Source organism: Sus scrofa, chromosome 7 (assembly GCF_054392235.1).
Source record: "Sus scrofa isolate SSC_HxYL_T2T_F1_AM1 chromosome 7, Sscrofa_HxYL_maternal_Yorkshire_Landrace_v2.0, whole genome shotgun sequence".
Taxonomy (NCBI): domain Eukaryota; kingdom Metazoa; phylum Chordata; class Mammalia; order Artiodactyla; family Suidae; genus Sus; species Sus scrofa.
In genome coordinates, this window is record NC_139389.1 from 102,260,039 (window position 1) to 102,275,127 (window position 15,089).

The following is a 15,089-nucleotide window of genomic DNA, read 5'->3' on the forward strand; positions in this document are numbered from 1 at the left end:
CTACAGCTGCTGGCCTACACCACAGCTCATGGCATCGCCAGATCCTTAACCCATTGAGTGAAGCCAGGGATCAAACCCGCATCCTCATGGGTCCTAGTCAAGGTTGTTTCCTCTGAGCCACAGTGGGAACTCCTGGCCCTGGGTTTTTAAATTCTCAACCGACAGGAGAGTTAAGATCTACCTAAAGTTGAGAAATACCCATGATCCGCAGGGAGCCAGTAACATACTCACTGATCACACCCTTGAGTGCACGACTCACAACAGACATCAGGATCACTGTCCAGGAGTGTCCCGGGTTAACCTCTGTCCCGGTGCCTGGCAGGGCTTGGTGCCATTCTCAGCAGTGTGGGCAAGCATCAGCCCCAAGGCTCAGTTGCTCCTCGCCTAGTACGTGAGTGGCCTCTATTTGTCCCTGGAATTAAAGAGGAGGAGTTCATTAGCTTAAGCTGTCCCCAGCCCTGGGCCACCAGGCCAGGCAGAGAGGCAGCCTCAAGGCAAACATCACAACTCTGGGCTCCGGCTCAGCCCTCTCCAGTAGCCTGCCACCTCCTCTCTGCCGTCCTGTTTGCCCAGGTCTGGTTGATCAAGTGATAAGAGCCGGGGATGCAGCCCAGGCATTTCACGTGGGGGTGAGGACTCAAGGCTTCTTGCGCCACGAGTGAATGTGTACACGCTTGTAAATCTGAGCAGGGATATAATTTTAGAATCCAGCTCCATTCTCATTTAGCTTCAAATTACACTCTCACCTTCACCCTGCAGTGGGTACATCTGTTTTCAAGGGCAGTCAAGAACCTCACAGAAGGCAGACAACATAGGACATTTGTCTTAGCATTTGGGGAGCCAAGTACAAATCCACCCACCAAAACAAGCATGCCAACAAAGTACATGTTAAAACCCTCTACCCACCATCCCCCACCCTCATATTTATTTCATGCTATTAGTTTATTATTATTGAGGCCCTTCCTATTAACATTGGTAACTGACTACAAGCTGATAAAAATCTGACTTTATCATGCCCCTAGCCACGTACATATTTTTAATATACACCTAAGACGTGACCACCTGATAGAGATATTGAGAGTTTTTTTGGTTTTAATATGAAGATGCCGAAGCGTCCTTGAAAATCCCCTGAATAGCGCACTTTCTGCACAAGCCCAAGGACAGAGCTCAGATCCAGCCCGGCCCTAAGGAAGGGAGGGTCAGCCGCTCAGAAGCAGAGAACATTGTGTGACCAGGGGTGGGAACTGCCCCCACCCCCAGTGGATGGCCAAGCAGGGGGCACCACAGAGGCACCATCCCGCGATGATACCCATGGCCCTCCTCCCCCTCCCTCCCAGGCTCTGAGCAGAGGTGATTCAGGCCTTTGCTCCCTAAGCTGACAACTTGCAAGGCAGCAGGGGAGCCAAGAGGGGACCTGAAATTCACTGTGTGCACATGGGCTTGGGCGGGAGGGTGTGCGACCCAGTCTCTGGGCTGAGAGAAGGGAAGGACAGAGGGGGTGAGGTGCCTCGGGCTGCTCTGCTCTCCTGGCCCCTGTCTCTCCCCAGCTCCTCCACAAACAGAAGCCTCTAACCCTGCCCCACCTGTCCACCCTTCCCCCCTTCTCCTAGCCTGGGCAGGGGTCACCTTTACACGTACCTATCGCCTTGGGGAAAGGGTTTTAATGGGGCATGTCCAATGCGCCCAAGCCCCCAGCACCACCACGACCCTGCGCCTGGGGAGCTGAACCCCCCGACCCCCATAGGCAGTTCCCCTTCTCTGGGTCCTCAGCAGGCCGCCTGAATAGCACAAGTCAAAACCAAAACAGAAACAGAAACTGAAGCGCACATCCTGGCTGCACAGCCTGCGTGTCGCTGCCATCAGCCCTGGGAGCCCATTGCTGGCGGAGGTGCAGCGCTGGCAGGTGAAGCGGCAGCCAGAAGAGGCTCCCTCCTGGCGCCAGCCTTGCGCTGCATACCTCCTGCTCTCCCAGGGGGCTGGACAAGGAGGCGATGGTATAGCAGGGGTCCCACCTCCGCCTCCAAGGGCACAAGCTGTCCCCAGACCTGTCCTACGCTCCCCGGCCCCTCAGAGCTGGTCCCAGGGTGTGGAGGGCATGGGGCTCCCTTGTGGACCACATGACCTGAACCAGAAGTTTCTGGAGCCGAGGAACGTGTGATTAGCCCCTTACACAACAAACATGTGGCTAGGACTTGCACTTTGGCTAGTGTAACATCTCTCCGGATTCTCCCAAAACCCTACAGCAAGGACAGGCATGACCCCAATCATCTCCCCCACCCCACCCCCACCCAATGCTGATACATTTTATTTTATATTTTATTTGTATTTAAAATGTTCTTTTTTTTAATTGGTCGTTTAAAAACAAACTTGGAAGAAGCAAAATCCAAAACTTGCCCTTTGCCTCTTGCAACATAAGTTATGTACAGTTCAGAATAATCGATCACTGATACAAAACATGCCAAGGACAGGGTGCTAGGGGTCGGGGGAGAAAGGGTGCTTTAATAAAGGAATCATTTCATCTGTTGTTATGAAGGACCAACCCTGCTACACAGGATACACACAAAATAAAGTCTTCACGGGACTCACACTTGTCAGAGATGTATTTTTTAAAAAGGGGGAGGGATGGAGTTCCCATCGTGGTGCAGTGGAAACAAATTTGACCAGGAACCGTGAGGTTGCAGGTTCGATCCCTGGCCCTCGCTCAGTGAGTTAAGGATCTGGCATTGCCATGAGCTGTGGTGCAGGTTTCAGACACCACCCGGATCTGGTGTTGCTGTGGCTCTGGAGGAGGCTGGCAGCTGTAGCTTCGATTAGACCCCTAGCCTGGGAACCTCCATATGCCGCAGGTGTGGCCCTAAAAAGCAAAACAAAAAATTAAAAATTAAAAATAAATAAATAGAAAGGGGGAGGGTCCTGGAGGTGAGGGGAGAAGGCCGTAAAGGGGAAAGACTGAAAATTGAATATGTGCAAGTGTAAACCAACCTGAAACACAAACATAGGGGTGGGGTGGGGTGAGGGAGGGAATTCTAATGCAATTATACAGGCAGAGTACTTAAAAAAAAACCAACGACCAAAATTCCAACCTTGGAACTTGGGTCTGAGTTAGTTTATATAAAAATTAAAGACCGTGTAAGGTTTCTTCACTGAATTCTACAGGACTGTAGGATACCTAGTATATATTTACAAAGTCTGTCCCATCCCCTTTTCCCAATCTCAGGGCCCAAGCCCCAACCAGAGCCTGACTCACTGGATCCAATCTCCCCACCCCTGGAGCCTAGACCTTCTGCTCTTGGAAAAGGAACATCCAATGGCTTTGGGGTCAGCAGCTCAGTCTCCCCACTATATCTGATTTAATTGCAGCGGTTTCTGTGCGCTGCTGTATTTTAAACACGAAAACACTGAGTCTCGGAGTTCCCATCGTGGCTCAGTGGTTAACGATTCCAACTAGGAACCATGAGGTTTCGGGTTCGATCCCTGGCCTTGCTCAGTGGGTTAAGGATCTGGTGTTGCCGTGAGCTGTGGTGTAGGCTGCAGATTCGGCTCGGATCCCACATTGCTGTGGCTGTGGCTGTGGCCGGTGGCTACAGCTCCAATTAGACCCCTGGCCTGGGAACCTCCATACTCCACAGGAGTGGCCCTAGAAATGCAAAAAGACCAAAAAAAAGAAAGAAAGAAAGAAAAGAAAAGAAAAGAAAAAGAAAACACTGAATCTCAGGACATTAAGAGATTAGACCACATTTGATTCTAACCCTGGCCCTTAGGCTCCCAAGTCATCTCCTCACCATACGGCACAGCATCAAACAGCTTCCCTTCCCAATCTCATTCTTTTTTTTTTTTTTTTTTTTAAATTTTCCCACTGTACAGCAAGGGGGTCAGGTTATCCTTACATGTATACATTACAATTACAGTTTTTCCCCCACCCTTTCTTCTGTTGCAATATGAGTATCTAAACATATCCAATCTCATTCTTAAGGCACACGTCCTCATGCACATGCCCTTCATTCAATGTAATCTACTTAGTCCACTCTGTAAGCTGCTTACTTGTAAACACTCGGCTGAGTCTGTCCAGCCAGCTTCTCTTTCAACATGTCCAGATGCACCAGAAGCTCGAAGGAGCAGAACCTACCACACAGTTTCAAGCCCTCTCTACTTGCCCTCCTCTCCAGCCCACCATAGCCATTCCTCCTTTGACACCCTAACCCCCCCTTCATTCCTTTGTGACACCATCTTCCCACAGCCCCCAGTTATTCCATTGCTGATATTCCCACGGGACTTTTTTTTTTTTTTTTTTTTTTTGTCTTTTCTAGGGCCGCACCAGAGGCACATGGGGGATTCCCAGGCTAGGGGTCTAATCAGAGCTGTAGCCGCCAGCCTACACCAGAGCCACAGCAACTCGGGATCCGAGCTGTGTCTGCGACCTACACCACAACTCACAGCAACACCAGATCCTTAACCCAGTGAGCGAGGCCAGGGATCGAACCCACAATCTCATGGTTCCTAGTCGGATTCGTTAACCACTGAGCCACGACGGGAACTCCTCCCTCAGGACTTTGAACTTCCTCCCTTTGAAACATGTTGTCCCATCTTAAAAGGATTATGTGTCTGTTTCCCCCTCCACAGGATGAATTCCTTGAGACCATGGAACTTCTCTTGGATGGATGGACAAGCAAGGTTGAGACGGGTCCAGCTAAATCAATGGGTGATTGCAACATCCACTGTTACTAGGCAAACATAGTGATATCTGGTGTTCTTCTCTGATTTTTATGCCACCATCATGGAAGGGCTCTCTCCCACAAAACACCATAAACATTGCTTTCCAATAGCCAGGGCTTCTCTGCAGACCAGGGGAGAGAAGAAGATGCTGGATCTCCTTTCTCCCACCTCGGTGAGTCATCACCCAGGCTGGGCGGTGAGGATAGATGAGCTGAGTGCCTTGGGTCTGGACAATACAGAAGACGTGTCACATGAAGAGGGATGGGGCAGGAACAGAGCGTCCTCAGCATCCCAGAGACACTGCAGGCTCCCATGTGGGCAAGGGGCCAAGCTCAGGTTCAGGTCAGAGAATAACAATGCCTATTCTGTTATTTCTACAATGTGCTGGCGCTCTCAAAAGGCACGTCCAGTTTTCATACATGTAGGATTCATTTCCCAAAGAGGTTTAACCAGCAGCTGCTGGCAGGAAATTCCCTCTGCATCCTTCTCTCTCCCCCTCCCCCATAACTATTTAGGGTAAGCTGGGCTTGCAGGATTGAATCTCTGCTTCTCTGACCAGAACATCAAAGCCAAGTCTACCCCCACCCCACCATCCGCCTCCATAGCCCAGAACTTAAGACTGAAGTCTGGGAGTGGCGGGCAAATACTCTCTCTTTTTCCCTCCTATTCTCCTCTTCCCCAAGTCCTTCTGCCCCAGGTCCCCACAAAGGAAAGAGAAGGTGCCCCAGGGACCCATTGGGGAGCCCCCTGGTTAGTTGAAGCCTCCCCAGTTCTTCCCTTTTGACTCAGCACAACTGCTTTTCCTTATCTTGTAGTAAGACCAGCCCTGAACACACGTGGATCTGGCAACTTCCCAAACCAAGGAGTGACCATGCTCAGCTGCAAATGCAATTGGTACTCTAGATCCTCCAGGGGAAAGGCTGCGCCCGGTCAGCTCCTCCTGGGGAACAAGGAGACCCAGGCCCTGGTACCTGACTAGCATGGGGAGCGGGGACGGACCCCCGACTCCACATGGCCGTCTCCTTCCACTCCATACCCCTCCCTTTGGGGTTGGAATGTGGGTTTCCCTGCCTGTTGGACATCATCACCCGTCTTCTCTCTCCCCTGCAGGTTCCTTGTCCGGATGCCCTTTTCTTCCTTCCTCCCCCCCATCCAGCCCACTCCACCTGACACACCCCTCTCCATGTTCCCCCTCCTCTCCCGGAACCAACCCTGACTTCCCATCCCCTACACATTGGAGGGTGGTCTCTGGCCCTGTGCTCCCTCCCTTTCCCTCCCATCCCACACCCTGGCACTGGGCGGCTGCTGCTTGCTGCCTAAAAGGCTGGACAGCTGCTGGGCTCTCTAATTAGCTGCCTGGCCACCGTCCCAGACCGAGGCATGTGTTACTGTAAAGAGCTGTCTCACCTCCCTTTCATCAATAATCCCCTACGCACTGAGGGGCCCTAGAATCCTCATCACAGAAGGCCAGCAAGGCTCCTTCTGGCAACTGGAAAGGAACAGACAGTGGCTTCACAGCCTCACCCACAAAGTGACCAGGAATTTAATTACCTGTATTCTCCCTATTACTGCCCACATCCTTAGGATGTCCTACAGGTGAATCAGCCGCACCATACCTTTGGAGCAATGGGGACCCTGCCCCTTTGTTGCCTCCCCAGTGGAAGCAGAAAGAAGCAAAGCAGGTCTTTCCGAGGATAGGTCTGGACTGTCTCAACAGCATGATGCCCAATGCCCTACTTTTCACGGCTTCCTACAGCCAAGCCACTCCCCCAGAGATTTCTAAACAACTAGGGGTTCTGGCCCAAGAAGTCCTGTGGAGGCTGGTTTGTTTATATGATGTCGTATTCCAGAAGTCAACAAATATTTACTGAGTACCTGCTGAAGGTCAGGCACTGTCCCCAGTGTGAACAAGACAAAGTTCCTGCCCCCTTGGCGCTCACAACTCTGTGGGGAGACAGACAATAAATAAGCCATCCAGCACATCCTGTGATGCCTGATATTAGGCTCCAAAGAAGGGAAAAGGCCTGGTTGGGGACAGAAAGAAGCTAGATGCTGGAGGGCGAGACTTAAACTTTTCTAAAGGGCTAGCGTTGGGGCATAGATCAGAAAGACACAGAGAAACCTTGCAAAGAGCTGTGAGAGAAGCGTTCCAAGCAGAGGGAATGGGACGTGAAAAGGTCCTGAGACAGAAACAAGCTAAACAAGTTGGAGAAATAGCAAGGCCAGAGAAGCTATAAAGTTAATGTCATCAGGGGTCAGACATCCCCTGCCCCTTACTGCAAGGGTCATCTGGTGATCCCTATGGGGTTGACTAGGTCAAGGCAAAGCGCCTCACTGCCAAGGAAATGAAGCCGGTCCAATGCAGATGCCTCCTGCAGGGAGGGGCTAGAAACGGAAGGCCTCATCAGCTGTTGCTTGGCAACCTTATTAACCAATGAAAGGCAGGCGAAATCCTTTGATTGATGGCCTGGAATTTCTACCTGCTTCTGAGCAAAAGAATTGAAGTAACTACCAGGTCCTTTTCAGCCTGAGTGTTTCACTCTAACAAGAGAGCAAATACTCCTTTTTCCCTCCAGCGAGTTTGTTGGAATGTCTGTCACTCGCCATCAAGAAAATTCGGACTGGCACAGGGGATTTTCCCTCACCTGGAAATGCCTTGTTAGCAAGAGAATCACGCATCTGAGCATCACCTGCCCACCTCTGCTGCTGTGAAAACCAGTGGCTGTGCCCCTCACAGACAGTAGGGGGCAGAACTGAGAAAACGAAGAGGCCTGGCATGGTGGGTCAATCTCAGCAGGCTGGTATAACTTTGGGGGCTCTAAATCACCCTTCCTTCCTTCCTTCCTTCCTTCCTTCCTTCCTTCCTTCCTTCCTTCCTTCCTTCCTTCCTTCTTTCTTTCTTTCTTTCTTTCTTTCTTTCTTTCTTTCTTTCTTTCTTTCTTTCTTTCTTTCTCCACTGTACAGCATGGGGGCCAAGATACACTTACATGTATACATTTTTTTTTCCACCCTTTTTTCTGTTGCAATATAAGTATCTAGACCTAGTTCTCAATGCTACTCGGCAGGATCTCATTGTAAATCCATTCCAAGTTGTATCCGATAACCCCAAGCTCCCGATACCTCCCGTTCCCTCCCTTTCCCCCTGGGGCGGCCACAAGTCTATTTTCCAAGTCCATGATTTTCTTTTCTGTAAATCACCCTTCTGATCACTGCCTAGATTTTATCATTTCTCCTTGACCCACCAGGCCCTTGCCAGCAACTCAGCACACCTTGACTATCTTTTGCAAACAGGACATGCGAAAACTAGCAGCCTGGAGACAACACCTAAACCGAGACCAGGAAGCACACAAAGAGATGGTTTTTCTGCAAACTGTGGAACTGCACTATCCAATTTGATAGCCACTAGCTACCTGTTAAATTTAAAATTTGACATTAACTAAAAATGAATAAAATGCTAAAAGTTCAGTTCCTCGGTCGTACTGGTCCCATTTCGAGTACTCAATAGCTGCAGGTGGCAGGTGTCCTCCATGTCACACAATGCAGATGTAGAATGTTTCCTTCATCGCAGAAAGTTCCACTGGACTTTGCTCTAGAACTTACCAAGGGTGACCCGAAGGCTGCCCAACACACAGACCTAAGGCTGAGCTTCACTTTCTTGCTCCTGGAAATCCTTTGTTTCTAAACAGATACCCCTACCCTCCTCTTCCTCAGCTACAGGTCTAGTTAACCAAGGCTTCCATTGTGAGATGGGGGAGGATGAACCCTTGTTCCACGAAAGTCACTGTCTACCATCTGCAGAGAGGGCCTTGGCCATTGGTGAATAAAACCAGTCCCTGCGTCTCTGGCTATAACTCAGTGCAGGGGTGCTGCTTAGAATGTTTTTAAAAATTCCAGGAGTTCCCATTGTGGTGCAGTGGAAACGAATCTGACCGGGAACCGTGAGGTTGCGGGTTCGATCCCTGGCCTTGCTCAGTGGGTTAAGGATCCGGTGTTGCCGTGAGCTGTGGTGTAAGTCGCAGATGTGGCTCAGATCTGGCATGGCTGTGGCTGTGGCGTAGGCTGGCAGCTACAGCTCCGATTAGACCTCTAGCCTGGGAAGCTCCATATGCCGTGGGGGCAGCCTTAAAAGACAAAAAGACAAAAAAAAAAAAAAAATCCAAACCCAAGAGTTTCCGTTGTAGCTCAGGAGGTTAAGAACCCAACAAGGATCCATGAGGATGTGGGTTCAATCCCTGGCCTCGCTCAGTGGGTTAAGGATCCAGCATTGCTGTGAACTGTGGTGTAAGTTGCAGATGCTGCTCAGATCTGGCATTGCTGTGGCTGTGCTGTAGGTTGGCAGCTGCAGCTCTGTTTCCACCCAGAGCCTGGGAACTTCCATGTGCTGCAGGTGCAGCCCTATAAAGCAAACTAAATAACTCCAAACCATTTATTGGGCATCCTCTACGTACTGGGCAGCTGTCACACAGGTCATCTCCTGAATCCCCTCCATGAGCCCATGAAGCAGACATTAACTCCAACTGACTCAGGACTCAAGGGAAGTTTGGAGGTTAAATGACAACTAGAACACAGACGGGCCAAGGTTTTCACCAGCCCTTCTCCTCTCTACCCCACTCATGAGAGACACGGATATGGAGAAGAAATTAAGAGACTTAGCTTACCTATGGCGACAGACCACCTAGAGCTGCCATTAGATTCTCATGGCAGATAATGTCACGCAAGCTGCCATTCCCAGCCTACTGAAGTCCACCCAGAGGCTTGGCAGAGCTGCCCTCCAAGGGTCTGTACATGAAGGCCCAGTTATTGAAAGATTCCACATCAGAATGGAAGAAAGGCCGCAGTGCAGAAGATAAACCCGGAACAGGGAAGGGGTCAGAACAGAGACATGTAGCCTTTCTTCTGGACAAAGAGGAGAAGGGCTGATCAAAGTTTTGTTCCAGAAAGCTGTCTGGACCATGAGGGCCTTATGTTTGCTTCCTCATGTCCTGGATTAAACGTGACATAGAGTAAGGACTCAAAATCCAAGGGCTGAATGGGAGAAAGGGCAGGAGGTAGGTCCTGTAAGAGCAAGAGGCCTGGCCAAGAGGAGCCTGAAGAGCAGGTGTGTTGGAAGAAAGACTGAGGCCTGAGTTGTTCTGAGGGAGCAGTGATGGTCGCTGTTTGCTTTACATGTGACCCAATCTGACGGTCCCTTCCCTTTAAGTCATGGCCCAGAGGAAAGACCAGCAGACACCGGGCTGGGCACTGACCATGGCCTGGCACTTCCACTATAGGCCTCAAGCTCAGCAGCCCTGCCCCTCACTCAGCCTCTCACCAGACAGCTCTGTCTGCCATGAAAGCCGTGAGCCTTGCAACACGCTCAAATATGGCTCCAAACAGCACTTAGGCAAGAGTAATTAAAGGCCATGTTATCTCAGTCAGGCTCTCATTAGCCACGTAATTAGACTGCTGAAAATAATTAACATTCCTTTTGACAAAGGAAGCAGAGGACCCATGACATTCATTAGGACAGCCTCAAACAGCCTGAGGAAGGCCGAACAGAGAACTCATCACCTCCCAGGCCTGCACCGCCCTGTCAGCATCCAGGAACCCAGATCAGGTGGCCAGTCCTGCCCTGGGCCAGGCCCCTGCGTGAGCGGACACAGATGGCCACGGATGTCCTCACATAGGTAGCAAAAACACACTCAAACATACTCACAGAAAAAGGACTCCAGGGAAACATATGAATGTATCAAGATGGCAGGCCGGGGCAGAGGCCTATCTCACCAAGGCCCTAGAAAGTGCCAGAAAAAAATTTTTTTCTAAGAAGAATAAATCCATTATAGCACCAGACAACAAGACAGAATTATATGGGCTCCCTGAAGATGGAAGGAAATGAGAATAAACTGAAGGAGAAACCACACCCCCCAAAATAAAACCATGAAGTGATAATAACAATAAGACATGCAGCACATATCTATGCCACTCTTCCAAGCACATATTATCTCATTTAACCTTCACAAAAACACTTGAAGGAGTTCCTGTTGTGGCGCAGTGGAAATGAATCCGACCAGGAACCATGAGGTTGCGGGTTCGATCCCTGGCCTCACTCAGTGGGTTAAGGATCCAGGTTGCTATGAGCCGTGGTGTAGGTCGAGGACATGGCTCGGATCTGGCATTGCTGTGGCTGTGGCATAGGTCAGTGGCTACAGCTCCAATTAGACCCCTAGCCTGGGAAACTCCATATGCCACAGGTGTGGCTCTAAAAAACAAAAAGACCAAAAAAAAAAAAAATACCCCTGGAGATAGAGACTGTTATTTTCTACAACCCCCCAAAATAAAACCCTGAAGTAATAATAACACTCAGTACAAACAGATATGCCAGACACTCTTTCAAGCACGTATTATGTCATTTAACTCTCACAAAAACCCTTGGAGATATAGACTATTATTTTACCCACTTTACAAATAAGACCCAGAGTTACACAGCTTCCCCAAGGGCTAGTATGTGCTGGGGCTAGGATCTGAACCCAAGCAGTGTGGTTGAGGAGTCTACTCAGTCGGAGGAGTAGCTCTAGGGGCTCCAAATTTGGAGCAAGCAGATTAGGAGCTCAGGAGGGGCCCTGAGTGGTTGGTCATTGGATTTGGAGCAGTCACGCAAGGGGCCCTGCCCCACCTCTCCACCCATGCTTGTGCCAGGACGTTAGGCTAGGGAGGCCAGGGGACACCTAGACAGCTCCCGTGTTCCCGGCAGCCACACCCCACCCTCCTGTCCACAACCAGGGGTGGCTGGCTCTAAAGCACGGAATCAGGGTTCACACAGAGGTGACGGAAGAGCCTCAAAAGAGGGAAACACAACAAAGACTCACCGAACATTTGGGAAAAACCAAAACTGCCAAAGGAGCACCAAATTTGAGAATAGAAATTCTAGCTAGAAAACAAAATAAAGTCCACAGAATGAAATGTTTTTCAACGTACACTTAATATCCTTTGAGGGAGGAGTTCCCTGGTGGCCTAGTGGTTAAGGATCAGCATTGTCACTGCTGTGGCATGGGTTCAATTCCTGGCCCTGGAATTCCCACATGCCATGGACTCAGCCAAAAGAGGAAAATATCCTTTGAGGGATACGAGAGGTCCTGAATCTACAAACCCAAACAAAGTTGCTGCCAGAAGAATGTTAAAGATCTCCAAAATGGGAGTTCCCATTGTGGCTCAGCAGGTTATGAACCTGACTAGTCCCCATGAGGATGCGGGTTTGGTCCCTGGCCTCGCTCAGAGGGTTAAGGATCTGGCATTGCTGTGGCTGTGGTGCAGGCCAAAGGCTGCAGCTTTGATTCTACCCCTAGCCTGGGAACTTCCATATGCCACCAGGGCAGCCCTAAAAAGCAAAATAAAAAAAGATCTCCCACATGAAGGAAGCACACTGAGGTTAACTGGTGATCTCTGGATGAAAGAAGAGGGTGATTTCATTTAAATACTTCTTCATATGGCTCGATTTTCCTAAACTTCATATACCAAACATGTATTATGTTTAGAGTCAGCAAAGTTATCTTTCAAAATGCCTGGTACAAGGTAGGTCCTCATAAGGGGATAGATCCTGCCCCCTACACAGACCCTTGGCCCCAGCCAGACTGGACCATAATTTGCTGTCCCCCAGTACTCCATCCATTCTCCCATCCCCCAGCTTCTGTGCCCTTGGTCCTCTTCCTGGAATGCCCTTATCTACCTCTGTTCTTCAGTGCCCACTCCAAGTTTCACTGTGTTAATGAAAGGGCCCTGCATCATACCGAACCCACTCTGATCCATCTGCCCACCCCCCAAACTGCTAAGGGCACCTAATTCTCCAGAGTCATAAGGTCTCAATAAGAGCTGTCCTGTGTGGTCCTAGTACTGACAGCTTACATGTCCTTTGCCTTTCAGTGACCACGTCTTGTCTCCCCAACTCAATGGTAGACTTCTTAAAGGCACCGAAAGGGCACTAGACTTCTTTTTATACCCACTGTGCCCAAATAAACCTGAGAAGCTTTCGCAAGAACATTCTCATGTGTCAGTTGAACGAATGACAAATGAGCTTCTGCTGCTGGTGGGAGTAGGAAGAGGAAAACTATTGTGTAAACGCGGTTATTCAACAGGGTATGGCTGGCCCAGCAAGGCCCTCTCAAAATGAGTCACCTGGTCGCAGATAACTTGATCTACCACCCCCTGCCTGGGATCTAGAAATACCTGTAAACTCAGGGTGGATGATTAGGGCAAAACATTGATGAGGGGTAAGGCATTTGCATTTTTCATAATTAGATTCGTATCATATCAAAGTTTAATTTACTTCAAGTTCTAGAAAACAATATCTTTATTCTTAGGAATCTACATCAAAATGCTCAGAGAGAGGAGTTCCCGTAGTGGTGCAGCGGAAATTAATCTGACTAGGGACCATGAGGTTGAGGGTTCAATCCCTGGCCTTGCTCAGTGGGTTGAGGATCTGGCGTTGCTATGAGCTGTGGTGTAGGTCTCAGACGTGGCTGGGATCTGGTGATGCTGTGGCTGTGGTGTAGGCCTGCAGGTGCAGCTCCGATTCAACCCCTAGCCTGGGCACTTCCACATGCTGAAGGTGCGGCCCTTAAAATAACTTTTTTAAAAAGTCTGGAGAAAATAACAAAGGGTCCCCTTCCACTAGAGCTGAACTGGAGGGTGAACCCAGGGAGGACACTGGTTATTACATGTCTACACTGTGCACAAAAATTCCAGCCCTGTCAAAATTGTCCCTCAGAGACATATTTCCTAGAGTTCCCTAATGGCTCAGCAGGTTAAGGATCTGGCATTGTCACTGCTGTGGCGCACATTCAGTCCCTGAACTTCTCATGCTATGGGTGCAGTCAAAAAAAAAAAAGAGAGAGAGAGAGAGGGACACATGTCCTCTCCAAAGTAGGCTTCCCCGGAGTTCCCATCGTGGTGCAGTGGTTAACGAATCTGACTAGGAACCATGAGGTTGTGGGTTCGATCCCTGCCCTTGCTCAGTGGGTTGAGGATCCAGTGTTGCTGTGAGCTGTGGTGTAGGTCGAAGACGTGGCTCAGATCCCGAGTTGCTGTGGCTCTGGCGTAGGCTGGTGGCTACAGCTCTGATTCGACCTCTAGCCTGGGAACCTCCGTATGCCCTGGGAATCAGCCCTAGAAAAGGCAAAAAGACAAAAAACAAAAAACAAACAAACAAAAAAAACCAAAGTAGGTTCCCCTTTTCTATGGTTTTGTTTTGTTTGTTTGTTTTTTGGCTGCACCTGTAGCACATGGACGTGCTCAGGCCAGAGATCGAGTCAGCGCCATAGCAACGACCCAAGCCACAGCTGTGGCCACGCTGGATCCTTAACCCGCTATGCCACAAGGGAATTTCCAGCCCACCCCTTTTCTTACTTCTTACTTATTTACTTCTTCCTCTCCCCCAAATCAGCACTCTTCCAGGAGGCTGCCCTATCAGTACCAGAGGACAGGACTGATTAACCTTTTGGGTCTATTCTTATACGTAGTTCATATTTTCTGGAGGTGTTTTGACACCTGTTTTGTCCACAAGCCCATAACAACAAGTCAGGTTACATTTGCTAAGCCACAGCCTTCTGGGTGTTTCGTGGTATTTCGTTTCCCCTTCAAATTTGTGGTGAGTCCTATTCATCTTGCCTGACTTTAGGCCTTTAGACCATGTTTGTTCCTCTGAGAACCCATGTGGGCTTTCTCCGGTTTCCCACACTGCCCCCATCATTACCACCACCTAATTCCAAAGGAAGCCCCCTCCCCACCCACCCGCACTCTGGCCCCGGGCATAGCCTCCCTCCCCAGGTACCCTGTCTGTCACAGCTGGGTGTGGCCGCTTTAAGGAACACGCCTCTTTAAATAAGAGACAGCAGGGAAGGGAATGGAGCAAACCAACATATTATCCAACTTCATTTATTAATTAATTCAGAAATCCCTATATACATCTTTTATGTGCAGACTACTCAGTGCTAAGTGGGTTGGAGGATGAAAGCTGAAGCACAACAGTGGGGATGGCTGTTTTTAGAACACTGAAAATAAAAAACCTTGGAAATTGGACTGTAGCATCCTAACGCCAGAAACCGAGTAATAATAACTTCCTTTCTGACAGTGTCTTTTACTTCAATGAGCTTACTTCAAGTTCACCTCATTATTCATGCATTCATGCTCATGTTTCTTAAACAGTTACTCAGTATCAATGCTGCACCACCAGGAACATGCAAAGACCCCAAGAGGCAAAGGTCCAAGCCCAGACCACAGGGGGCTAACATTCTAAGCGGTCGTGGACTGCCCCACTGGCCCCCAGACACGTGTTTACTGCACCAGCCACAATGGGGCACCAGAAGAAATTTTAAAGTTGAGAAAATAGGAATTTCCGTCGTGGC

The 15,089-nt window shown here is 49.6% G+C and overlaps 1 protein-coding gene across 10 annotated transcripts in view; it reads right to left on the minus strand.

The window, feature by feature from the left end:
• Positions 1 to 15,089, minus strand: part of TMEM229B (transmembrane protein 229B) — a 44,320-nt gene that overhangs the window by 13,644 nt on the left and 15,587 nt on the right. For 3 of the 10 annotated variants that reach the window (XM_084969510.1, XM_084969509.1, XM_084969521.1), the window contains one exon: positions 232 to 412. The exons of 3 other annotated variants lie outside the window; for them this stretch is intronic. Coding sequence is in view for 3 of the 7 variants with exons in the window: in XM_084969521.1 (XP_084825647.1) it covers positions 403 to 412 (10 nt within the window). In the remaining 4 variants the exon portion in view is untranslated. Of the gene's footprint in view, positions 1 to 231; positions 413 to 6,329; positions 6,437 to 15,089 lie in introns of those variants that run through there. 4 more of the 10 variants (XM_084969520.1, XM_084969508.1, XR_014810984.1 and 1 more) reach the window with 3 other exon arrangements.